This window comes from Lepidochelys kempii, chromosome 26 (genome assembly GCF_965140265.1).
Source record: "Lepidochelys kempii isolate rLepKem1 chromosome 26, rLepKem1.hap2, whole genome shotgun sequence".
NCBI lineage: Eukaryota > Metazoa > Chordata > Testudines > Cheloniidae > Lepidochelys > Lepidochelys kempii.
The window spans coordinates 644,843-668,959 of NC_133281.1; the positions used below are offsets into that span (position 1 = coordinate 644,843).

The 24,117-nt window shown below is 44.6% G+C and overlaps 2 protein-coding genes across 5 annotated transcripts; one reads left to right on the forward strand and one right to left on the reverse strand.

Moving 5' to 3' along the window:
* Positions 1-78: 78 nt before the first annotated feature.
* LOC140903718 (uncharacterized) lies at positions 79-18,552 on the forward strand. Its single transcript, XM_073325462.1, has 3 exons — positions 79-2,130; positions 4,662-4,729; positions 17,329-18,552. The coding sequence occupies exon 1, from the start codon at positions 261-263 to the stop codon at positions 1,368-1,370; it is 1,110 nt and encodes a 369-aa protein (XP_073181563.1). The 5' UTR covers positions 79-260; the 3' UTR covers positions 1,371-2,130; positions 4,662-4,729; positions 17,329-18,552.
* GOLGA7 (golgin A7) lies at positions 7,501-23,716 on the reverse strand. 4 transcript variants are annotated; one of them, XM_073325467.1, is made up of 6 exons: positions 23,632-23,716; positions 22,853-22,985; positions 19,088-19,240; positions 14,196-14,297; positions 12,872-12,935; positions 7,501-8,853 (listed from the first exon to the last, which is right to left on the reverse strand). In XM_073325467.1, exons 2-5 carry the CDS (start codon positions 22,961-22,963, stop codon positions 12,888-12,890), a joined length of 414 nt encoding a protein of 137 aa, XP_073181568.1. In that variant the 5' UTR covers positions 22,964-22,985; positions 23,632-23,716; the 3' UTR covers positions 7,501-8,853; positions 12,872-12,887. The 4 variants fall into 4 exon arrangements, with proteins under 4 accessions (XP_073181568.1, XP_073181565.1, XP_073181567.1 ...); XM_073325464.1 differs by having other exon boundaries at positions 23,565-23,652; XM_073325466.1 differs by having other exon boundaries at positions 7,501-9,265; positions 23,565-23,652.
* Between the last annotated feature and the right edge of the window lie 401 nt (positions 23,717-24,117).

Here is a 24,117-nt window from a genome sequence, read left to right on the forward strand (position 1 = left end):
CGCGCTCCGCACGGCGGCCGGGGCGTCTCCTGGCTCACGAGGCCGCTCCCCGCGCGCCCGCGGCGGCTGAAAGGGGCCGCGACGCCCGGCCGAAGCCCCGGTCCCCCGGGGCCCCTCCGCCAGCGCGGCGCTCAGGGCTCTCAGCCGGCGTCCGGGGACACCGCTCCCTGGGCCCCGCGCCTCTGCCCCCGCGGGAGCACGGGCAGGACAGGACACAGGGGCGGACGGACAGACGGGTCTGTGGACAGAGGGACACAGGGATGGACGGAGAGACGGGGGACCCGCGGACAGACAGACGGGTCTGTGGACAGAGGGACACAGGGATGGACGGAGAGACGGGGGACCCGCGGACAGACAGACGGGTCTGTGGACAGACGGACACAGGGATGGACGGAGAGACGGGGGACCCGCGGACAGACAGACGGGTCTGTGGACAGAGGGACACAGGGATGGACGGAGAGACGGGGGACCCGCGGACAGACAGACGGGTCTGTGGACAGACGGACACAGGGATGGACGGAGAGACGGGGGACCCGCGGACAGACAGACGGGTCTGTGGACAGACGGACACAGGGATGGACGGAGAGACGGGGGACCAGCGGATGGACAGACAGACACAGGGATGGACAGACAGATGGGTCTGTGGACAGACGGACAGAGGGATGGACAGACAGACAGGGGATCCGCGGACAGACCGACGGGTCTGTGGACAGACAGACACAGGGATGGACGGACAGACGGGGGATCCGTGGACAGACAGACGGGTCTGTGGACAGACAGACACAGGGATGGACGGACAGATGGGGGAATCCGCAGACGGACAGAGGGACACAGGGATGGACGGACAGACGGGTCTGTGGACAGACGGATGGACAGACAGACAGGGGACCCGCGGACAGACAGACGGGTCTGTGGACAGACGGACACAGGGATGGACGGACAGATGGGGGACCAGCGGATGGACAGACAGACACAGGGATGGACAGACAGATGGGTCTGTGGACAGACGGACAGAGGGATGGACAGACAGACAGGGGATCCGCGGACAGACCGACGGGTCTGTGGACAGACAGACACAGGGATGGACGGACAGACGGGGGATCCGTGGACAGACAGACGGGTCTGTGGACAGACAGACACAGGGATGGACGGACAGATGGGGGAATCCGCAGACGGACAGAGGGACACAGGGATGGACGGACAGACGGGTCTGTGGACAGACGGATGGACAGACAGACAGGGGATCCGTGGACAGATGGGTCTGTGGACAGACGGACACAGGGATGGACGGAGAGATGAGGGATCTGTGGACAGACAGACGGGTCTGTGGACAGATGGACACAGGGATGGACAGATTCACAGACCAATGAACAATGATGGATCCATGGACAGACCTAGGTATGGTCAGATTCTTGACACTTTGCTGGACAGACAGACAGAGGGAAGGGTCCATGGAAGGATTGATAGCAGAATGGAGGAATACATAGATGGATGGACGGACCTTGGTCTTGAGTGGGTTGTGCAGGCCCCTACCAGAGCCACCCCCTTCATTCCCCCACACCACAGCCCCCATGAGCATCCGCACCCCCTCCTGGTGTGCAGCCCAGGCCAGCACTAGCCACATCCTCACCCCAGTGTGAACATAATGGCGCAGTGTCCTGGCGACATCTTAGCATTCAGCGGCTTCAGTTGGGAAACTGGACCCCATCATGCCAGGCACTGCACTCACACACAGGGTCACTAGTACTGTGGGAAGGTGTGGGGCCCAGCCCCGTTGTGCAGGGTGCTGCACACATACACACTGAAAAGTCAGTCCTCCCCGCCCCAAGAGCCTGCGTTCCTGTAACACTCTCCTAACTTGGATGTGTTTAGTTGTGTGCCATACAAACAGCTGTCATTCCATCCCAGTGGTGGCTAGGGATTGGGGATGATTCCTCCATATCTGCAAAGTGCTGCAGGATCGATAAAGGCAAGATGATGACAACGATTATTCCTTCTCACAGCAATTGTGCTGTTGCAGCATCCAGTAATGCAGCTCTCTGCTGGCTTCTCTGAGAAGCTCTTCCAGTGAGTGGCTGTTCTGCTCTTGACTTTAAGGCTGCATGCTCATCTCAGATGTGGGAGAGTACAGTAAGTAATTTTACTTTTCATGCTGGTGTGTCATCTCTTTTTCTCAGTTTTTGCCTATTACACACCTTGACTTTCTAAATATAAAAATTAGGATCCTTTTTGGTAGTCTCAATTGTTACCTGATTTGTCTGTGCTCTAGAGCAGGGGTTCTCAACCATTTTTACTCTCTTAGGTCCCCCCCAACATGGCATAAAAACTCTGAGGCCCACTTGTGCCACAATAACTGGTTTTCGGCATAGGAAAGCCAGGGCCAGCATTAGGGGTAGCATGCAGGGCAATTGCCTGGGGCCCCATGCCACAGGATCTCCCACAAAGCTACTTTGTTCAAGCTTCGGCTTCAGCCCCGGATGGTGGGGCTTAGGGCCCCGGCTTCAGTCCCATGTCGTGGGGCTTTGGTTTTCTGCCCTGGACCCTAGCAAGTTGAACACTGGCCCTGCTTGGTGGACCCCCTGAAACCCAGGGGGCCCCAGATCTCTGGTTGAGAACCACTGCTCTGGAGAATAGCACTAAATCTTCTCTCCTACACTCTCCCACGGTAATATGCATTTTAAAAACTGAACTCCTGTACATATTTTGAGAGCATGAACTTAATACCAAATAAAATGGCTGTACATCATAGGATACACACATCCAAATACATGCTGCATATACACGATTCCTTTAGCTGAAAAGAAACATAAGGGTACATTTATGTATCCAAACCCACCATGTTTCCCAGGAATCCAAGATACTAGGATATGTTACTCAGTGGTTGGTTCTTGGTTGCTCCCAGAAGGGTAATTGTAAAAACATTTCCAGTACAAATTATTACTTTAATTTCATGATAATGAGCTGCTCTGTGAAACTATGAGGTAAGAGAACAAAAAGATCAAGGAAGGCAGATTTGGAGGAGGGCGCCTTTGGGCTTTTATTTTTTTTAGAAGCACTTTGTGCTTTTACAAAAAGTTCTTGTAACAGAAACGATAAGAAATCATCCAAAGCCATGGTGCTTTATAGTCCTGTCTGTTACAGACCCCACCTCCAGGTTAACTGGAATATTACCTATTTTGACAATCAACCAGTAAATACAACATCTAGATGTAAAGACATGGCAAAGGCATATACACAAGTCACATGTTATATTAATTTCATGTTTGCTTTAATATCTGTCTTACAAATTCCTTTTCTGTCTGTTTGGAAAAAACACTTTACCATCAGATGTAAGCTCAGGCCTTTGCATCACTGAGCAATTCTGAAAACTCCTTCATGCTGCCCTAGAACAAGGCACAGATTTTGTTCTGCAAAGCATTCGTGTTATGCTAGCGTTTACAGGCCCCAACCAAGACTGGGGCCTCATTGTGCTATTTGCTGTACATACATATAGTAAGAGACAGTTTGCCTTGACGAGTCCCATTCCAACCCCTTCCCGGAAGTCCCCACCCCAACTTCACCCCCTCCCTGCCCCCAGGGGGTGCAGGAGGGGTGCCGGGTGTGGCAGAGGCTCAGGGTGCAGGGAGGTGGGGTGTGGGGTGCAGGAGGGGCATGACGGGGTTGGGGTGCAGCAGGGGACTCAGGGCAGGGAGTGCAGGAGGTGGGCAGGGTGCGGCAGAGGGCTCAGGGCAGGGAGTTGGGGTATGGGGTGCAGGAGGGGTGAGGGGTGCAGCAGGGGGTTGGGGTGCAGGGTGCAGCGGGGGCTCAGGGCAGGGAGTTGGGGCGCAGGAGGAGTTTGGGGTGTGGGCTCCAGCGCCACTTACCTAGAGTGGCTCCGGGGTGGCAGCGAAGGAAGCAGCTGGAACCATGTCCCTGTGGGAGGGGGGTGGGGAACAGGGCTCTGCCTGCTGCTCTTGCCACTCCTCCAGGTACCTCCCCTGAAACTCCCATTGACCGCGGTTCTCCGTTCCCGGCCAATGGGAGCTGTGGGGGGGGGGGCGGTGCCTAGAAGCAAGAGCAATGCACGGAGCCCTCTGCTCTCTCCCCTCCGGGGGCTGCAGGGACGCGGTTCTGGCTGCTTCAGGGAGTAGTGCGGGGCTTGCGGGCTGTAGTTTGCCCACCCCAGGCCTGGAGGTAGGCAGAGAGTGCGGGGAGTGCGGCCGGCCGCACGAAAGAACCCTGCGGGCCACGTGTTTGAGACCCCTGTTCTAAACCATCCTTGTTCTCAGAGAACCTGGGCTGTGCGCACAAGCCCCACTTCCCACAAGACAATGAAATGGCGCATGAGAGAGACATTTTTCCCTAGAGGTATTTTTTAGTTCTAAATATCCCATGCAGATCACCACTTCTGCCTACACAGTCACTGCCCAATGAGCCACTCTACAGAGTCAGTCAGAGGCAGGTTTCTCAATCTCATTGGAGGGGACTAACTCTCAGAACTTCTCACCTCCAAGTCACTTTTCCAAACTGGACCAAATCAGCAATGGCTGGATGCGACCTACCATCTGGTGGCTCTTCGGTACTCTCTCGGCTTCAAGAATTTAGATGATTTCATTTTTAGTGGCCGTGTCTTTAGATCACAAAAAGCCACCGCTAACTGACATCACTATTTGCGTTCTCAGAGCCATCTACAGCCCGAATGCAAGAGATGAGACAAGCGCCTGCAGGGAGAGTTCTCATTTCAATTCAGGTAGGTTTATGGAGTAGACTCTTTATAGGTTAATTTTGTGACCTTAGTTCTAAACCTTCTTCTGAAACCTCTGATCACTTTCTGACTGAACTATGGGCCTAGTACAGACCTCAGTTCATACTAACTTCCACATTTTTCCTTCAGTTATATACAGCTTTGTAGAGTAATGTGACCCACTAGTGTAAGCCTCAACTCAGCACAAAGCATCAGTCCCAGTTTTATTAGGCCCCAGAAAACTGCAACAAGGGAAAACATTTTTTTAAAGCAGTTATATGAAAAGGTTAAACACAACAAGGTAATTTAAAAGAGTGAAAGGAGATATAAGCACATACTGAAAAATATTTTAATTTGTGATCAAAGGGGGAGGATTTTTGATGCAGTCAATGAGAAATAGGGGTAGATACATGGTGCAATAAAAGTGCAGAGTGTTGTTCATTACTTTAAATTACAGCCTTAGCAGAGGTCTGAAAGGGCTAGCCTCGCTGGAACACCACTCTGCCTGCAGAAGTCCCAGATCCAGGGGTGCCCAGGCACAGACTGCAGAACTCAACACCCATGAATCCACTCATGGATCATTCCAAATGGAGCTGGACAGTCAGTACAGAGGCCGAGACTCCTCTGGCTGGGATAACATCCACAGTCACACCCCTCAGATCATCAGTCAATAAGGAGGTCCTCACAGACCATCAAGCCTTTGGCTATGTTTTTCTTCACATTGATTAGCATGGAGAAGCGTCTTGTAAATCAGGAAGAGAAAGATAAAGGAAAAAAAGATACTGAACTGGGGTGGTTTAGTACTGCATGACATTTTGATTAAACTAGAATAGTATCAAATTAACACTGCACACATTAAATGGATTAAAAGATGGCTAACTGATAGGTCTTGAAATGTTATTGCAAATGGGGAATAGTCATTGAGGGAGTATGTTTCCAGTACAGTCCTGCAGTTTTGGGGCCTACATTATTTAACGTTTTTATGAATGGCCTGGAAGAAAACATAAAATCATCACTGATAAAATTTATAGATTGACATAAATTGGGGGAGTGGTAAATAATGAGGAGGACAGGACACTGATTCAGAGCAAGTTTGATTGGTTGGGCAAATAATATCCATTTTAATATGGCTAACTGTAAACATAATCAAGATGGCCGACTAGATCTAGGGAGGCAGGGACTCTGAAAAAGATTTGGGAGTCATGGTGGATAATCAGCTGAACATGAGCTGCCAGCGTGATGCTGTGAGCAAAAGAGCTAATGCTAGTCTGGGACGCATAAATAGGGGAATCTCAAGGAAGAACAGAGAGGCTATTTTACCTCTTTGTTTGGTACCAGTGCAACCACTGCTGGAATACTGTGTCCAGAGCTGGAGTCCACACTTCAAGAAGGGTGTTGATAAACTGGACAGTTCAGAAAAGAGCCACAAGACTGACTAAAGATTAGAAAACATGCCTTGTAGTGATAGATTGAGCTCTTTGAGTCTATTGAACTTTACAAAGACAAGATTAGAGGGTGACTTGTTTACAGTTTAAGTATCTACATGGAGAACAATTATTTAATAAGGGGCTCTTCAATCTAGCAGGATAAAGTATAACACAATCCAATGACTAGAAGTTGAAGACAAATTCAGACTGGAAATCAGGTGTAAATTTCAACAGTGAGAGTAAATAACCATTGGAACAATTGACCAAGGAATTCTCCATCACTAACAATTTTTAGATCATAATTGAGAACAACATCCACAGTTCTTCTCTAGGAATTATGATGGGGAAGTTTTCTGGCCTGTTATACAGGAGGTCAGACTAGATGACTACAGTGGTCCACTTTGGTCTTGCAATCTATGAATTTATTGATAGCCTGACCTACAAACTCATGATTCTCCGAAGGGGAGCCAGGACACCCCAGAACCAGTTAGAGGATACACAAGTTGAGCGCCCTAGAAACTGCTGCATCCAGGATCAAAAAGAAAAGGAGTACTAGTAGCACCTTAGAGAGTAACCCATTTATTTGAGCATAAGCTTTCGTGAGCTACAGCTCACTTCATCTGTAGCTCACGAAAGCTTATGCTCAAAATAAATTGGTTAGTCTCTAAGGTGCCACTAGTACTCCTTTTCTTTTTGCGAATACAGACTAACATGGCTGCAACTCTGAATCCAGGATCAAGTCTCTCCAGGTTGGTCATGGGCAGGCGGTCACATCCTTGATCATTACTGTATACCTTACAGGGAGGGACTCAGCTATCTTCTATAAAGCTTAACTTTTACTTAACCAAACCAAAAACTAGAAACTATTCAGAGAGAAGCCTATTAATGTCCTCGATTGTTAAAAATCCAACTTATTAATTCAGACAATTTTATAATACAGATCCATTGTTCCTTTTGGTGAGCCCCCTTTTGGGGAACGAACTTCACAGACTCTTGGCTGCTTATATAAAAGCCTGGAGTTTCATCCCACATTTGTAAATACCCAAACACTGTGTATATAACGTATCAAGGTGCCCAGCCTGAGCTATTGTGCCTCAGACATCGAAACCTCTAGACTGAAACCTATGTGGGCTCAACATTAGGTCTGTCGTTGCTAACATTTTGTTTGTACACAAGCAAAAATCTGACTAACAGAAAGTAGAACGCCCACCCTCTTAATGTCTAACATTCATTAGATTTGTAAGATAGCTGTGTAAGTGTATACATATTTTAGAATCTTGGTGAGCAGTCATCAGTTTTACTTAGGGAGTTATTATTTGATTCATGTCAGTATCAAAGTATGACAGACAGTTTATTTAAGAAAAATTTATTGATCCATTAATAGGTCTTCAAAATTATTGCAACAGGTCTGAAAAGGCAAACACAGTTACAGCTTAGAAAAACAAGTATTTTGTACAGTTAAAATATTACACAAGCCTCCAGGAAAAAGATCAGTGTATGAGAAATTAGATCTGGAAGCTTAGATCCAGTATTAGCACCTACAGTATCACAAAGCAGAATGCTCTCTGTTCTGAACAGTTGTCTTCTTTTGTAAATCCCTTAATTCCTTCCACGGGAAAGGACGATAGCTCCCAAAACAGAGGGACTCTGCTAACTTAAGCCAAGGCCAGATAGAGAGCTCACTTTAATAAAGGAGAAGGAGACAACAGAAAATATTACACCAACTTGATTTGTAGGAAGTTTTACTCAGAAGATGTCCAAGGTATTTTAACAGACGTTGAGGAATGTTTATGCACGGGAAATACGACATACTGCACAGCTCTACCCTTCAGCAGTTTGCCAGTGACTAGAGTTAAGAAACTCTTACACACTATCAGTACTTTGTCAAATCAAATTTTCCTATAAATTATATTTATAATAAAACCATAAAGAAAGTTTATTACACTTCACATATTAAACATTAAGGGATAGAGTAGAGATGGTTACATTAATTGGTTCAGCATTCATTTTATTGTGCTTACATAGCTTAATGAAACAAGCAGTACACTATCTCCTCCTATGAATTTAGAACAACGCAGTAACAGTAGATTCTCACAGCAGCAGCAAAGCACCCAACAATAATGTTAGCTAATGATTCTTAGGAAGAACTAGAACATGAAAACAAAAGCATTTGCATTATAATTCCCAGAGAGCATCAGCTCTGGAAACTTAAAATGCTCTATGCCTTGAGTCACTTGCTGCCAGGCAGAGGCACTCTGTGCAATGGACATATCTACCTCCTTCCTGCCCCTCTCGGTCCCCCGAGGACTTATTCTGGAGTGAAGATTTTGTTTTTGAAACACACACATACACTCCCAAAGTCAGACTTGTTGCTTTCTGAAGTCTGTCTGATGTATAGGAAAGCCTGAGTGGCTGTGAAGGAACAGTACTGCTCTCAGGTGGCTGATCCACCAGTTAAATTTCAAGTGCAAACAGCTCAACTGTCTTTCCCTTAGAAATTAAGATGATCCCATCACTTAAAGCTTGCCATAAGGACACAAAATGGATGCTGACCAGCCAGAGGGTCACCCCATGTGGGGCAGAGGTCTAGGAAGTTAGTCCTTTAGTGGATGGCACCATGGATCTGGCAACAGAGAGGAATGATGCTCTAGACAGGAGGTAGGTGGACCTTTTGGTACAGCAAGTCCACCACCTAGCTGGGAGCTAGAAAGCAAGACAGAACAAGTTTAACAACATTAGGGACACTACAGCAAACCATGCATGGCACCATTACATAACAGTATCTGTTCTTCCAGAAGTACTGCAGAACAGAGGAGGTAGCATGTGTAATGGTTCACAATAAGAGCCTGGGAGCCAGCACTCAGAGTGCTATTCCCAGCTGTGCCACTAACTTGGCAAGTGCCTTCACCTGTAGGTCCCCTTCTGCAAGACAGGGAGTAATACTTCTTGGTGTCGCCCCTGCATCCTCTGCCAATGAGGCCAGCATGCCCACTTCACTGCTTCTTCTACAGTAAGTCTTATGCATGGAACATCCTCCTCATCTTAATCCATAAAGCCATTATCCTCTCAGGACCCACTTCTGCTGTGGCATGTACAATCAGTCAACCAGTGATGACTGGGCAGCCAGGAGAGTTTAATTTGTTTAAGGAAAAGATTAAAGTGATTTGGAACCATCACATGGTGAAACAGCTACCTCTGTGGCCACAAGACCGCACTACCATTACCATGTCATTTGTCCTATAAGCAGCTGGCTTTCTCAGGAGCCTTGAGAATTATCAGCCACACCAAGTGAGGCTTTACCCCTTGGTTCTGAGCTGCGTTTATCGTCCAAATGACCACAAATGATAGCGCTTCCAGGTAGGGCTTCCTATCCTGCCAAGTTTACCACCAGGAGTCTTCCTTCTTCAGGGACTACTGCAGGCCACCATCCCTTCCTGAAGCTTCCCCAGCCATCCACACTCAACAGAGCCACTTGCCGGTTTTTACAGTTACCTACTCCCTTCCCAGGTGAGTCTGACAATTGGCCAGGGCTGGCTGGCCCCAAGCCTCTGGCCCTTAAAGGGGCAGGCCACTAGTACACCTCCCCCTTTCACTGTAACAAGTGAGACTGTAACCCCCTTTGGAGCAGGGAGCTAGGTCTGTATGTGTTTGTATGGCACCTAGCACAAGGGGTTCAATTTCATCTGGAGCCTTTGGCTGCCACTCAATACAAATGTGTGTGTCCAGGTTTAAGGAGTGGATGTAAAGTACTTTGGAAGCCAATAAGGATACTAATTATGTAGTTCTAAACTTAATGCAAATTAATCCAATTTTCATAATTGAACACTGAATATTTTCAGCAGACTTGGTGAGGGACACTCAGATATTTTGGTTGTGCAGAGTGGGATGACCACGCTCTGCTGGGGAAGATTACTGAGGCACAAAGAGCAGGTAGGTACTCAACTCCACTTCCCCTTTCTACCTCTGAAAATCTCCCACAGGGACCTGCAAGAAGATTCAGACAAACCGGTCAGAAGTCTCTCAGATCATGGTCTTTTCAGTCAAAGCAATCAAAGTTAGAGTTTACTTACAGCTAAAGTATCCAGGAGTTGGAATATTTAGTGTATACTGGTAAGAGCAACTGGCAATTTGCATCTCTGCTCCTAGCATGGGCACGTAAGATGCAAGTTCGTGGCAGTGACTGGCTGGAGGGACTGCATGAATGCAATTTCTCAACGTTGTTGAGTAAGCTCAGAGCCTGACTCCCCACCAAACGAATCTTCAATGGATCACTGAATCAGCAGGTCAGATTCTGATATTAGCAATACCAGTGAGAGTTACTCTGAATTTACACTGATGTTGCTGAAATCAGAATCTTACCTAGAAAGTGCATCCTTTTTCAGCTGGAGGCATATTCCCTGCTGTTCTAGATTCTCTCACTAAACTGTGTATGTAGCCCACATGCGCTATTCAGCAGTCAAACAGATGGTCTAGGACACTTTGCAGGCTGGGGGTGCTGGTGGGTTAAGTTTGGGAAGACAGATGCCCAATATGGAGCAAGGGTCTTATTAGGTATGCTCCTGATACATATGCAGCTTCAAAAACAAAGTTGTGCTGAACAAAAATATTTGTAATTCATGAAACTATCCAGAAGTTTCTAATGTAAATCTTTCCCCATTTTAGAAATTTCACAGTTGTTTGAACTTTGATAGAGTAGGGTCTTGCGTGTAATTGCTCAAAACCTACACCACCTAGGAAAAACATCATTTAGCAATAATAGCTGTGAAATGAGTCACGACAAATGGATTGTGCCAAGTAGATGCAGCTGCAATTGATAAAACAAACTTACTCCCAATGGCAGAAAACAAAAATCACACAGCGTATCAGGCTCCAGAGTGCTAGTAACTAGAGCAATCAGTTTGGACATTCTAAATCAGAAGAGTCATCTCTAAGTAACACATTGTTACAAACTACTCTGATATCCCACAGCTTATTGTGAAGCTAAAAGAGTATTCAGACTTCTGGTCCAGGAACGTCTCCCATCATGGCTTGCTGAGCCTCTCAGGGCTTGTCTACACTTACAGCGCTGCAGCAGCACAACTGCACTCATGCAGTTGTAATGCTTAGTGAAGACGCTACCCACGCTGATGGGAGAGCGTCTCCTGTCAGTGTAGATATTCCACCTCCCTGAGAGGCAGTAGCTGTGTCGACAGGAGAAGCCCTCCCATCAACAGAGTGCTGTCTTCACCGAGAGTTTGGGCCGTATAACTGCATCACTCAGGGGAGCAGATTTTCTATACCCTGAGTGATGTAGTTATACCGACATAAATCTGTAGCATAGACCACGCCCCAGGGCTTGTCTCCATGGTGCTGGCAAAGTGCATTAGAGGGGTGTGATTTGTAGAGTGCTCTAACATGCTGTGCTCTAACTGCCCCATGTAGACCCTGATGGGGGGGAAACTAAAAGACACCCAGTCTTTTAGTTCACACCAGCAAGGTCTCCATGGGGCAACTAGACATAGCATGTTACTTGCGTGTGATTTGTAAAGCTCTCTAATATGCTTTATGCACAGTGCAGACAAGCCTCAGTGAAAATAATCCCATTTAGAAGAATTGTAGGTACAGGTTAATCAAGAGGCACCCAGCAAAGCAAAGGAGGGAAGTGTGTTGGGAGGAATTCAACTTTACATGTTCAGTAGAATCTGGCTTCTGCTGTGAGATATTCCTACTCAGGCCAGCAGATAAAATACTTTGTACTGAGATTGAGATCTTTGGGTGGGAGGCACTAAGTGCTTTACAAACATGAAGTGTCACAAAGAGAGAAATGGGGGATCACTTCAACCAGCATTGAAATGCAGTGACCTAGCAGTGCACAGGAAGTGAATACTCCATCCAGTTGAACCAAAAAGGTAACCCTGATGGAGGTAAGATGTAACTACTCCAATTGGAATTTGAGTCAGGATACAGGGGTTAATATCTTGACTCCGATGAAAAGTGCCAGAGGAAGCTTTAAGCAGAAGATGGCAGCTCCAGCAACAGAGTCCCTGACCTCAGGCGGTGGCAATTGATTCAGTACTGACTGTGGGGAGCAACCAGCACCTACTAAATTGCCAACACTATATCTTGCAGCTCCTGGATTTTTCTTAGATGTCTCCCACCCTAGTACTGACTAGGGTTGACTCTACTGCTTAGCTTGAAAGAGCTGATGACATTCGCACAAGTAGTGTGACTGCAATGTTAGCATGTAAGACTGAATGGGAGTCCCATATCACCTTATGCCATAAGTAAGAGTCATTCTGAAATCCAGAAGAGCCATTTAAACAGTGATTAAATTCAATCATTACATTTTAAACATAATTTTTAAAGTTCTGTACTGTTCAGCAGAATCGGGATCTACCGATCTACCAAACCTGTGAGATAACGATTTTTGATGCAGTACGGCATAAATTAGATTTAAGTTTATGCATGTTTAAGTAATTAAAATCTTGGATTTCATCAAGGTTAAATTTGGTGTCATCTGAAGTACATCATCATTCAGCAAAATGCTGCCAAGTATTGATGTTTTTACAACTTCCGTTGGGATTTAAAAATCTAATCCACACATAAGATTTATTTAAAAAGCCTCATGATTACATGCAGTGGTTGGATAAACATTCAGTCTCCGCAGGGGAGAGGACCTGCATCTTCTGAATTTACAGAAGCAGGTTATTGACCTGACATCTAATGCAAAGTTAATATTTACCTTAGACTCCTTAGTTTTATCTTCCACTGCTCAGTCCTCTGTCTTCGTAAATGGTAATTTCAATCTGCACAGCATGGCTGTTAAGAAAACATGCTATATAGAAATATCATGGAGATAAAACAGGCAAGTGAAACAAAGCAACGCAGTGGAGCACTTGATCTTTCAGCCTCACATCTGCCATTACAGAGGGAATTTTGCTAAATTTCTGAACTAGAGTAAGCAAAACATTCTTCGTGGCTTTTGGCTTTGCATTCTGGCCTGTGCTACAACTTGCCTTTAAAAACGTCTGTTCAGAGGCATAAAGACTTAATGTTAACAGTTTCACTGCAATATTATACTTATGAACAAAGAGATTGGTCATTAGGCAAGTTTTTGCTTTGCACTCTTCCACTGTTCAACTATTAATCAAATTACCAAATTAAAATCACTATTTACATGTCTGTTTACCAAATGCAAGTCATTTTTCTGTACTTACAGTTCCCAAAAACACGCACAGTACATCAAGGGTAATGAAATTACACAACTGACAGCTGTAAGCTATTTGGGCCACTACTCAGATAAACTCAAGGAACTGCAATTAATTAGGATGACAGCTCACCACACACTATGAGCCTATGCATTTCAAAGGGGCTTTGAGTTTAGAATTCTTGACAGATGAAATGCATTACTCATACTTCCTCTTTTATTGCTACAAGATGCCCCCACAACCACCAAGAAAAATGGTAACTAGAATGAATGCTAAGCCATTTGCAGTGAGGTCCAAAGCCTAGAAGAAAAATTGTAGGGAGAACAGCTGTAGCCAAGAGCAAAATCCAGGGAGACAGACCTCATCACTCAGGCAAGTTGTGGTGGAGATTTTACCATAGGCACCAGGTGGGAGCAACAATGCATTGTTTCTAAGCCAAGACCAACATTTAAAATAATTCTACAGAGCATTTACATTCCATGTTTTATTTCTATTAGGAAGTCAGCTAGCCTTTCTAAATGGCTAAGTTGCATCTTCCAGAGGTAGCAGAGGTTGAAGGAAGATACTCTGCTTCTGAATAGCACCCTTCTAAGAGAGCTCCAAGGAACAGATTTATCAAATTCATATTTTATTAAAAAGACTTTCTAAACAGATAGTAATTTTATCCGAATAAAGTTTGAGAGGAACAGCTGAGTACGTTACACATGAGACGTTATAAACGCCAAGGAGTATGTGTTTTATAAGATCACAGAATCATGGGTGCCTGCAGCATGCAATGCAGCCTCTGTGAGGTAAGATGCACTATTACTGCTCTGAGGACAGAATTCTGAAGAGGATTAAGAAGCCGTAAAAAGATACAACTCTTAGTCCTCTCTCGATGGGGTCCGTCAGGAGGAGGCCTTGGGGTGCGTAGATCTTCTCATTCTGTTCCTGAATGAATTTGGCAATTTTCTTAAGAACCTGGTGAGAGAACACAGAGACTTTATAGTTTTTCTGTTTGAGTTTTCACATCAGCCTTCCTTTAAAAGCCCCATCTACACTACAAATACAACCAGGTCAGGGGAGACCTAATAACACAGCTTCACTCTAACACAGCTGGGACTGTAGCCCTGTTGCATAGCTAGGCTATTTTTTCTTCTTTTTTGGCGGGGAGTAGGTGGGAAGGATACATGGATAATGTCTTGTCTATACCAGCACTGAAACTATATTGCAAGGAGGTCAGGAGACAGCTGTATTGTAACAAGATTCTCCGACGGGTACATTTGTATAATACTGTGTCTGTGCTACAAGAGGTTAATATAGGGTATAGCCTGGAAAAGAGAGATCTGTATAGTGCTATGAAAATATGCAGTTTAAATTACTCACAAAGCAATTTGCTTACTATATGTCATGGTGTGACTCTAAAAGAGAGGAGAGGCCCCTTTCCCTTCCATGTCAATTTCCCATTAATAACAGACTGCCAAATACAAAGTGCTGATCTTAGCTACTCCAAAAATAACTGTTTTCCCCTTACATGCTTCTTCCACAGATTCAGAGAGTTCAAGGCCAGAAGGGACAATTAAATCATCTAGGCAGACTTTCCGTATATCACAGGCCATTAAATTTCACCCAGTTATCCTTATAGTAAGCCAACAACTTGTGTCTGGCTAAAGTATAACTTCCTGAAAGGCATCTCGATTTGAAGACATCAAGAGATGGAGACTCTACCACCTCCCATGGTAGTTTGTTCCAGTAGTTAATCATCCTCACTGCTAAGCCTTATTTCTAAATTGAATGTGTCTGGCTTCAGCTTCCAGTTGGTGGTTCTTGTTTTGCCTTTTCTTCACTAGATTAAAGCACCCTTTAGTACCTAGTATTTTCTCCCCAGGAAGATACTGAATACACTAATCAAGTCACCTCTCAATCTTCTTTTTGACAAGAGATTAAACTCTTTAGTTTCTTACCATAAGGAGTTTTCTCCAGCCCTCAAATCATTTTTGCAGCTCTTCTCTGTATCTGCTCTGATTTTTCAACATCCCTTTTAAAATGTTGAGACTAGAACTGTATGTGGCATTCTAGTGTCAGTCTCACCAGCACCGCATACAGAAGTAAAGAGAAACCACCTCTGTGTTCCTATTCACTGCACCCCTCTTCATACATCCACAGATCACATTAGCCCTTTTTGTCAGAGCACTGTGCTGGCAGCTCACGTTCTGTTGCCTGTCCATTATGATCCCTAAATACTTTTTCAAGTCACTTCTTTCCAGAATACAGTCCCCACTGTGTGGGGGTATGGCCTGCATTCCTTATTTCTGGATGATTTTTTACAACAGTTTAAACGCAAAATTATACATTTTGTTTGAATGGGCCCAGGTTACCAGATCATTGTGTGAGACTGCCCTGTACTCATTATTTACCACTCCATCAATCTTTGTATCCTCCACAAGTAGTGTTTTTGTATTTACTTCTAGATCACTGATGAAAATATTGAAAAGCATCAAGCCTTCTTTGTGCCATTTGTTCTACTGCTTCTACTCCTCCAGTCCAATAGTCTATTTACTGGTTAGCACTCTTCTCCCCCACCCTTCAAACACTTAGAGGTGCCATTGCTATCTCCTAATCCAACAAGTCCTGCTGCATTAAATGGGGGGTGACACTTGGATGAGAGAGGGCAGTTTTGAAGGGGTTGAATTCTGCTGGTTGTTGGGTGGGGTGTAAAACTGCTATTTTATATTTTGTTCAAATAACTGACGGCAGGAGTACCCAGTGCCTTGGGTAGCTGCTTATTTCTGTATATGTCTGCTGATCAACAATGTAGCTACTGCTTTTCCCTGCATGTCACCTTTGTGATGTACCAGTTGTCACCTGTCTGAACAGGAGTCGTTCCAGGCCAGCATTCCTTTAAATGAATCCTTCTGCATGTTAGCACAGAGCATTGCTCTTATCGAAATAGTGCCTGAGGCGAGTGCTAACTTGCGGTTTTGGCCTGTGTGTAAGCCAAGGCAAACAGACTGCACTAGTTTTATATAGTAACATTTCCAAACGCTTTGATCCAAATAGTTCACACACTGATTGTTAAAGTCAAAACAGAAGAGCCATACACTTCTTGCTTCATACAGGTTCAGTCTACTTTGCCCCAGATAGGACACTGATAAGTTAGTAGACTGAATGCAAACACAGGACAGGCTTTCAGACAGATGGTGTTGTTTTTGTCACTTCATTACAGAAATGTTTGGGAAACTGATAGCTTTCAATGAATTATGTACTTGAAGTTATTTGATAAAAAAGAACAGAACTCTAAAACGAGATCAAACCCAGCTTTCGCAGTTGGCTAAGCTCCAACATTACTAGTCCTACCAGTTTTATGGTATTTCCACAACCACTGAGTCATGCATCTATTTAAATATTTCAGAGACATTAGAAAGAAAGGTGGGGAAATAAACTGAAAAGGGTTCTAGAACATAAAAATACCAGTGTGGGAATGTTCAGTCTGCATATATACTGGGTCAAGAAAAGTTAAAATACTTGCAGAGATATGAGATCTAATAGTCACCAGCAGGGACCATTAGATAATCTAGTCTTACTTCCTGTCTAACATAGACCATAGAATTTCACCCAGTTACCCATGAATGGAGCCCAGTAACTTGTGTTTGACTAAAGCAAATCTTCCAGAAAGGCATCCAGATTAGGACCAAACCAAGGAAGTAATTTCACCAAGGACACCTTAAATATAAAGCTCTGCATAATGCAACTGACTTCTGGAAATTCAGATTATATGTATATATAAAGTAAAGAGCATCTTGTTTTAAGAGAACAGACTATACATAGTAACAGCAGAAAACCAATACAATCTCTGAAACAGTCTTAGTTGAATGACTTTTGTATTTTATTAGCAGTGTGAAGTTTCACTTTGGTCTCTCACACACACTGCTCCTTCAGATTTACGGAAACCTCCGTTCCAGTTCAGGAAGCTTTTACTAGTCAGAGTTTTGTTTCTTCTTTCTCTCAATAGATGTGTGTCAGCCTTCTTCAAACACATAATGGAAGCAAGCATGCCATAAAGATATCCAGCTCAGATCTCTCCAACTCTCCCATTTCCTGCTCAGTCAAGCCGCAAGAAGTGGAAACTAGAGATGGCATATCCATCTCCACAATCCATTACTACTTAAGTCTCTTACAAAATGACTGCATGACTGATTTCAAATAAAGAATTCCTGAAATGCATCCATCCATACTCTGCTAAGGGTTACTACTTAGGGACACACTCCAGTTCAGTTTAATCAAATGTAAGTTTTGATGGAGGAGCTTTCTGGTGAGGTTTTAGCTACAATATTGCGTATTTAGAAATCTATACTGATTAAAGAAAATGGCAAGATGATCACATTATGGAAATCAATCTTATTTTGAGAGGGTCAAAAAAGTTGTTTGTAAAACCAACTAGATATTCAAACAAATTACACAGTATAGTAGTAAGTGCAACAAACACAAAAAGTTAGAGATAGCTAGTCACAAGAATTAACCATCTCTTTGCTCTGTTCTCTTAGCATGACCAGGAATGCTGTTTTCTCCAATGAGATTTGAAAAGAAAAATTATCTGCCTTGCCATCTCTGTCCCAGTCTAGTTCTCAGTTGTAAAAAGACATTTCAGCTGGTGCAGCCTAAGGTCTAAAAAGTCACTCTTCTTACATCAGATAGGCCAAAGAGATCTACATAAATAAAATATATCGCAAACAAGCACAATTTATCACCCAGCTCAGAAGGGATGGCAAAAGGCTTCTGTTCATATATAATATACAGCAGTAATCATGAATAGAATGATTTGGAACATGTTTTTATTTCAAGTCAGCAATATTAAATTATCAGGCTTCTTTAAACTCTCCTTTCATTTATAGAAGGGATGCTGAATATATTCAGATACTGACTTGGCCATTTACTCATTGGCTTTGTGAACTCAGACTGCATAAAAATAAAATAAAGAGAATTGCCAATACTAAATTCAGACCACATATGTAAGCATGGATGCATGCAGGTGTGAAAGTATGAATGGCTTCTAGTTCCTCAAGCCAGTGTGTCAGGGTGTTTAAACAAGAAAGAAAATCTTCATTTTTAAAGAGAAGGTATCAGACCACAACATTTTTATAATTTAGAATGATCTAGTTGTTCACCAAAGGACTGGAAGCCAGCAGTTCTGAACAGCACTAAGCAGGTCACTTAAAATCTTTCCTCATCAGTAATTTAATCCCAGAAGAAATTAATAAACATTCAGTGTTAAAACTCTCCAGTTTAGTGTTTGTCTAATGGATTTTAAAGTTAAACATGATTGGGTTAGGAATGGTTCAACTAGCTGGGCACACTGAGTGACTGATAGGTTGAAAATGTATCTTTGACTTTTCTCCTAAAACTGCACATTATCTTTGTATGGTTATAGTTTATCCTAGCAGCAGGATGATCTCTTCACACATCTGGAACATGACATTTTATTTCTTTGCTACTCTCCAACCAGTGACTCAAGTTGGCATTTATTCCCTGCATATACACTTGCAACTCTCAAATATAAGTGAGAGGAGAACAGACCAGGATTTTTCAGGATAGCAGGTGAAAGCTTATTCCGTATTTGTACTACAGTGATGAACTACGCTGTTATACGAGAAAACTTTATAAACGAAGTAAAAAAGCAAAACATTTCTCCTGTTGACAGATCATAACTTTCACATACAACATTGTGAGTTTCATTTGCTTTAAGTTTATTGCATGAAATGTAACAGGCTCACCTTTTCATAATGTGTCTCCATACACAAAAAGATAGTGTAGGCAGTCAGACAGGCCAGACATCCTTCAAGATAAGATTGGCCCCCAAGCTTCTCAGCTTCTGCATAAAGGTTATTTAGAGTTTGAACCGTCTCTTCAAACTGCTGCCTATCGATCTGCAAAAGAGATTGAGTTTAACAAGACTAACCCAGCAAATTTCTCATTCAAGACTCACTGATCCCCAATACAGAGATCTAGCTTCTGTGCTAGAACAGTCCGTTAATCAGCAATGTCACCTACAGACAGTTTCAAACAATATGGAGAGCAAAGGTTTGGTTTAGGTACCAAATTACTTCCATAAATTGTAGCATTTGGTTAAATAGCAGCTAAGTGATCTAAAGTCATTAGATCAAATGTGTATTCCCACATTACTCATTTATTGTGTGCATAGTCATCTAGCCAAGAGATGGCATCTTAAGTGGTGTGAAGGAGTTCTTCTAGGCCACCGTTGAACCTATCAGCAGGCACTCATTGACAATGTGCTTCATCCTCTGTCTCTCATTTGCTGCCCTTATTTAAACTGCATTATGTGTAACTTGTTAGGTTCAAAGTACAACCTAGGTGAAAACTGCTCATCTGGAGGGGGAAGGTCCTCTAGATTTCAAATACACATTTTTCACTTAAGGCCTTGACTATTTTGCATAATTATGGCAGAGTTGATCAAACAAGTTATAAATAAAATTAACAAGGAAAAACTAAGCTGATTAGTGTACCTACAGGGCAGGAGAGAAGGAAACAGGACCCAAAGTGACATTTACCCGCTATAGAAGAAAGAGCAATTGGCAAGGAGGGGTTATTTTGTAGCTTAATAAAACATTACAATTGACAGTAACAAAATGAAAGAAAGTACTTGAGAGGGTACCTGTGAAGCCACTGAAGTGCAGGCTCAGCAGAACAGCCTTCTCACCATGAGAGAGGACTGTGGTAGACATAACTGCACAACAATAAATGCTTTCTTTTTCACTGGCATAACAGATGTAGTTTGTGTTACTGTTACAAGGGACACCTTTTCTCAGGATTACAGAAAGCATAAATATCAATGTTTCATAAATGATGTGAATGAGCATTTTAAGCATATTGTTATGTCTAGATGTTCACATCAAAAATCAAATGTCTTCTAATCATGATCAATGAACAACAACAAAAAAAAGAGCAACTGACAAGAAGCCAGAATGTATACAAATTAACAGAATTTCTACTTCTTTATTTTTGATAAAGATTATGGTCCACAGGAGAGTTGGATGCATAAAGGATGTGGGCTCTAGCCCTTAGCTCGCATTAAGATAAATGTGTGAGCTTTAATACGCTGCTTCTTATTCAGTGTTTCAGCCATTCCTGATATGCACAAAGTCAATATTTGTAATAAAGACTTTACAGTGTCTAGAGTAAGAGATTAGAGTTAGGTAGGTAGGTTTAGTTGCTTTAATCAGACTTTATAATGAAAGGACTCCTCCCACACCGAGATAACGCCAAGAACACTCACCTCTGATTCTAATTATGCACGTTTAAGAATGTTGGTATAAACTATAGGGTTATTGAACATTCTGTATTTTAAAGACTGAACAGGAAATGATACACAACAAGGTAGCAGAATGATATTTAGATAAAGTCTCCATCCCTTTCATAGTATGCTATTCTGAGTTGAAAGCAGACAAATGCAGACACAAACCACTTCTATATAAAGCAACTTACGAAAGCTGGAAGAATCTGTTTACTAATATTTAAAACGCATTAGATTTTATACTAGAACTTCATGTATAAATATCATCTTCCCCCAGTCAGAGCTCCTACGTTCACAACCTCTCTTTAAGAACTGTATCGATTTACCTCCTAAAGGCTGCCAGTCTGGTCAGGACTGTAGAGTTTTCACCTATTTTATCCAGCTTGTGAGGTGCCATTCTCACCCTTGCTACTATTCAGTTTCTTCTGTTAGTGACCAGCTACATTACCAACACAAATCATGATACTGGAAGGCCTTCCTGAAAGGCACTGCTATGGATTGCTCCTATATAGTCCTGTCCACACCCTTTTACTCAGTGACAAAGTATCACCTCACCTCTGCAATTACCCCATCAGCCAAGCCACAAGGCTGGCAAGAAAACACTCATTACTATATCTACATCTTTCTGACAATTTTCTAATAATTAAACACTGAATGCACTCAAGATGACATTGTGCGCTCCCATACTTTGTGCATGAGAAACACACTGTTGTACAGTGCAGAGACTATCTAAGCACTCCCGCTACAAATTTGTATCTGAGCAAAACCCTCCCCCTAAAATCAAAGGCAGAAATTATAGAAAGTAACTGCTATAAACTAATTGTAGCAAACAGAAAATGAGGGATTCATTTCAGTTTATACTAAGAGCAAGAATAACTGGGCTGTGCATTAAAGCCGAATACCTGTACCATGTAATGTAAAAGTCAGATCACAAACAAACAAACTGGCTCTTACCTAGAGCTTTGTGTTCACAGATCTCAAAGCACCTCACTGAGGTGATAAGTATCATTAGCCCCATTTTGCATACAGGGAAGTGGAAGAGGAACCTATCACTATTTTTGTTCAAACATGTTAAAAAATACTAACCAGAAAAATGCCGCTGTGACGGCCTGACTACATAGATTAGGCCATAGCAAATGCAGCTCCCCAACTGTAAATTTAAGGAGTCAGATTATTAATGTGGGTTGGAAGGCAGGCTCCATTTTTATCCATGGTTAGTTTGGTACTATTTAAATCATAGTCCTATTAACTGAAAATAAAAGACAGAATGCAGTTTACAACTACTTTGATAATCTCATTTCCCATGGTGTCAAATTTCTTCTAAGCAGAGGCCTTGGCTGAGGAAGTATTGGCAAAATGTCATCTCCCAGACAAAGCAGCGCCATCCACTGAACAAAGGCAGTTTAAGATTAACTATTAAAATTAATTTTTAATATGATTTCTAATTTAATACTCCATTACTCTTCTAGAGTGCCTCATTCAAGAAGCCTAAAATCTTTAGCAAAACAATTATAGGGAGAGTCAACTTAAACCCATTTTGCCTGGATTTTAAAAAAAAATCTATTCTGATTACTTGTATCAAGTAAGGTCACCGTAACTGAAAGAGAGCGGAGCAAAAGATGTTTCCTTCTATTTTACCAGTTCACTTTAGAAAATGTTATAAACCCACCAAAACTGGCAGTAGATCTCAGGTATGGTGTTATACTAAAACTACTTTTAACTCTCTTAAAATTGGCTAGATTTCAAGTTGGCAGTATCCCTTTAAGCCTTAACCACTCCGAGTTAGGTAGGTACAGCTTTTACAGATTTAGGAACTGAGGCACAGAGAGTAAAGTCACTTGTTAAAGATTACACAGTAAACCAGTCACTGAAGTAGGAAAAATAATAATAAAAAATAATCAGTCTTGACTCCCTAGCATCTACTCTAACCACCACCCCACAGCGAACAACTCAAACGGATTTAAAAAAAAAAAACATATGCAGGGTAGTTTGTATAAGTATGTAGGAAGCGGTCACCTTAGTTGTCGGGAAAACACCACATACATCGTTGGCTGTAAACAATACAGGACTCATTCTGAGCACATCCTATCACATCCCCTTCTTCAGGCACAGGCCGCAGGGAGGAGTGCACAGCAGGTACGCTCTCCCGTCACCCCGGCAGCTAGCTCCGGCCTTTTTTGATCCTGTCCGTAACCCAACCCAAGTTAAGTTAAAACAAAACTTTTACCCTGTTTTCCAGCTCCAGGGGGAACTTGGTCTGGAACTGGCACCTGGTGCCGCTACCGTAGTCTCGCTGGACAAAGACTTTACCAGAAACAGGTGCCTGCTGCGGCCGCATCGCACAGCTGGAACTGGCTGTTCTGTGGGAGGAAACAAGGGGTCCAACACATGACACGACCACCAGAGCCACCCGGACGCCGAGAAGTACAGCAGGCTCGCCCCACCCTACAGCCCTACGCGCGGGCCGGGGGGGGGTTTCCAGGCAGAGTTTGCCCTACCCCCCCGCGGAGCCGCCGCCTTGCCAGTTTCAATGAGCCTGCTGAAGTCTCCCTCAGTCAAAGTGTCCGCTTGAAACTGACCGGAAACTCATCCCCGGCCCGCCCAGGTTACCCCCTCCCCGCAGCCCCCCCAAGACACCTACCGGCCGCCCACTCCGGAGCCAGAGCCCCCGCAACCCGTGTCCTCCGCAGCCCCCCCCAGCTCCCCCTCCCACCCCGTCCCAACCGCCAACCCCCCCGTCCCCGCGCCCCAACCCCCCTCCCCGCAGCCCCCCCAGCTCCCCCTCCCACCCCGCCCCAACCGCCAACCTCCCCCCTCCCCGCGCCCCAACCCCCCTCCCCGCAGCCCCCCACCAGGACATCGGCCCCCGAACTCCGGCCCACGGCGCCCCAAATAACACCCGGGGCCCCCGCCCCCTTCCAAGGGGCCCCCGCCCTTACAGACAAAGCCAGGCCCCCCTGCTTCCTCCACTCCGACGCCGGCGGCTGTCGTGCGCACTTCACTTACGACTGCCGTAAAAGCACCGCCCCAGCTTCGCTGAGAGCCGAAAGGGAGCAGCGGTCCCACGTTAGAGCAGCCCTGCGCGTGCGCCGCTCCCAAGGGGCGTAGAGCGCGTGAGAAGTTGGGCTGTTGTACGCATGTGCCGGGGAATGAGATTCTGCGCATGCGTCACTCTGCCGTTCAAGGGGCGTGTTCGTGCTGCTGTAGCCTGTCACGGGCCCGCGGGCTCCCTGTGGTGCCTCGGGCCCCGCCCGGCGGGTCAGCGCCCCCCCCCGCCTGGCGCAGCCTAAGGTACGGTCGTCCCCCGCCATGGCAGGGTACCTGACACGGCCCCGCCTTCCCCCCCCGTGGCAGGGTCTATGGCACGGCCCCGCCTCCCCCCCCGTGGCAGGGTCTATGGCACGGCCCCGCCTCCCCCCCCGTGGCAGGGTCTATGGCACGGCCCCGCCTCCCCCCCCCGTGGCAGGGTCTATGGCACGGCCCCGCCTCCCC

Coding starts and splice junctions, on each gene's coding strand:
- LOC140903718 (XM_073325462.1), top strand. CDS start 261: ATGGACGGAGAGACGGGGGACCCGCGGACAGACAGACGGGTCTGTGGA.
- GOLGA7 (XM_073325467.1), bottom strand. CDS start 22,963: ATGCGGCCGCAGCAGGCACCTGTTTCTGGTAAAGTCTTTGTCCAGCGA. Junction 14,298..19,087: donor TGGAGACACATTATGAAAAG/GTGAGCCTGTTA, acceptor TTCTCTCACCAG/GTTCTTAAGAAAATTGCCAA. Junction 12,936..14,195: donor TCGAGAGAGGACTAAGAGTT/GTATCTTTTTAC, acceptor CATGCTGTGCAG/ATTGAAATTACCATTTACGA.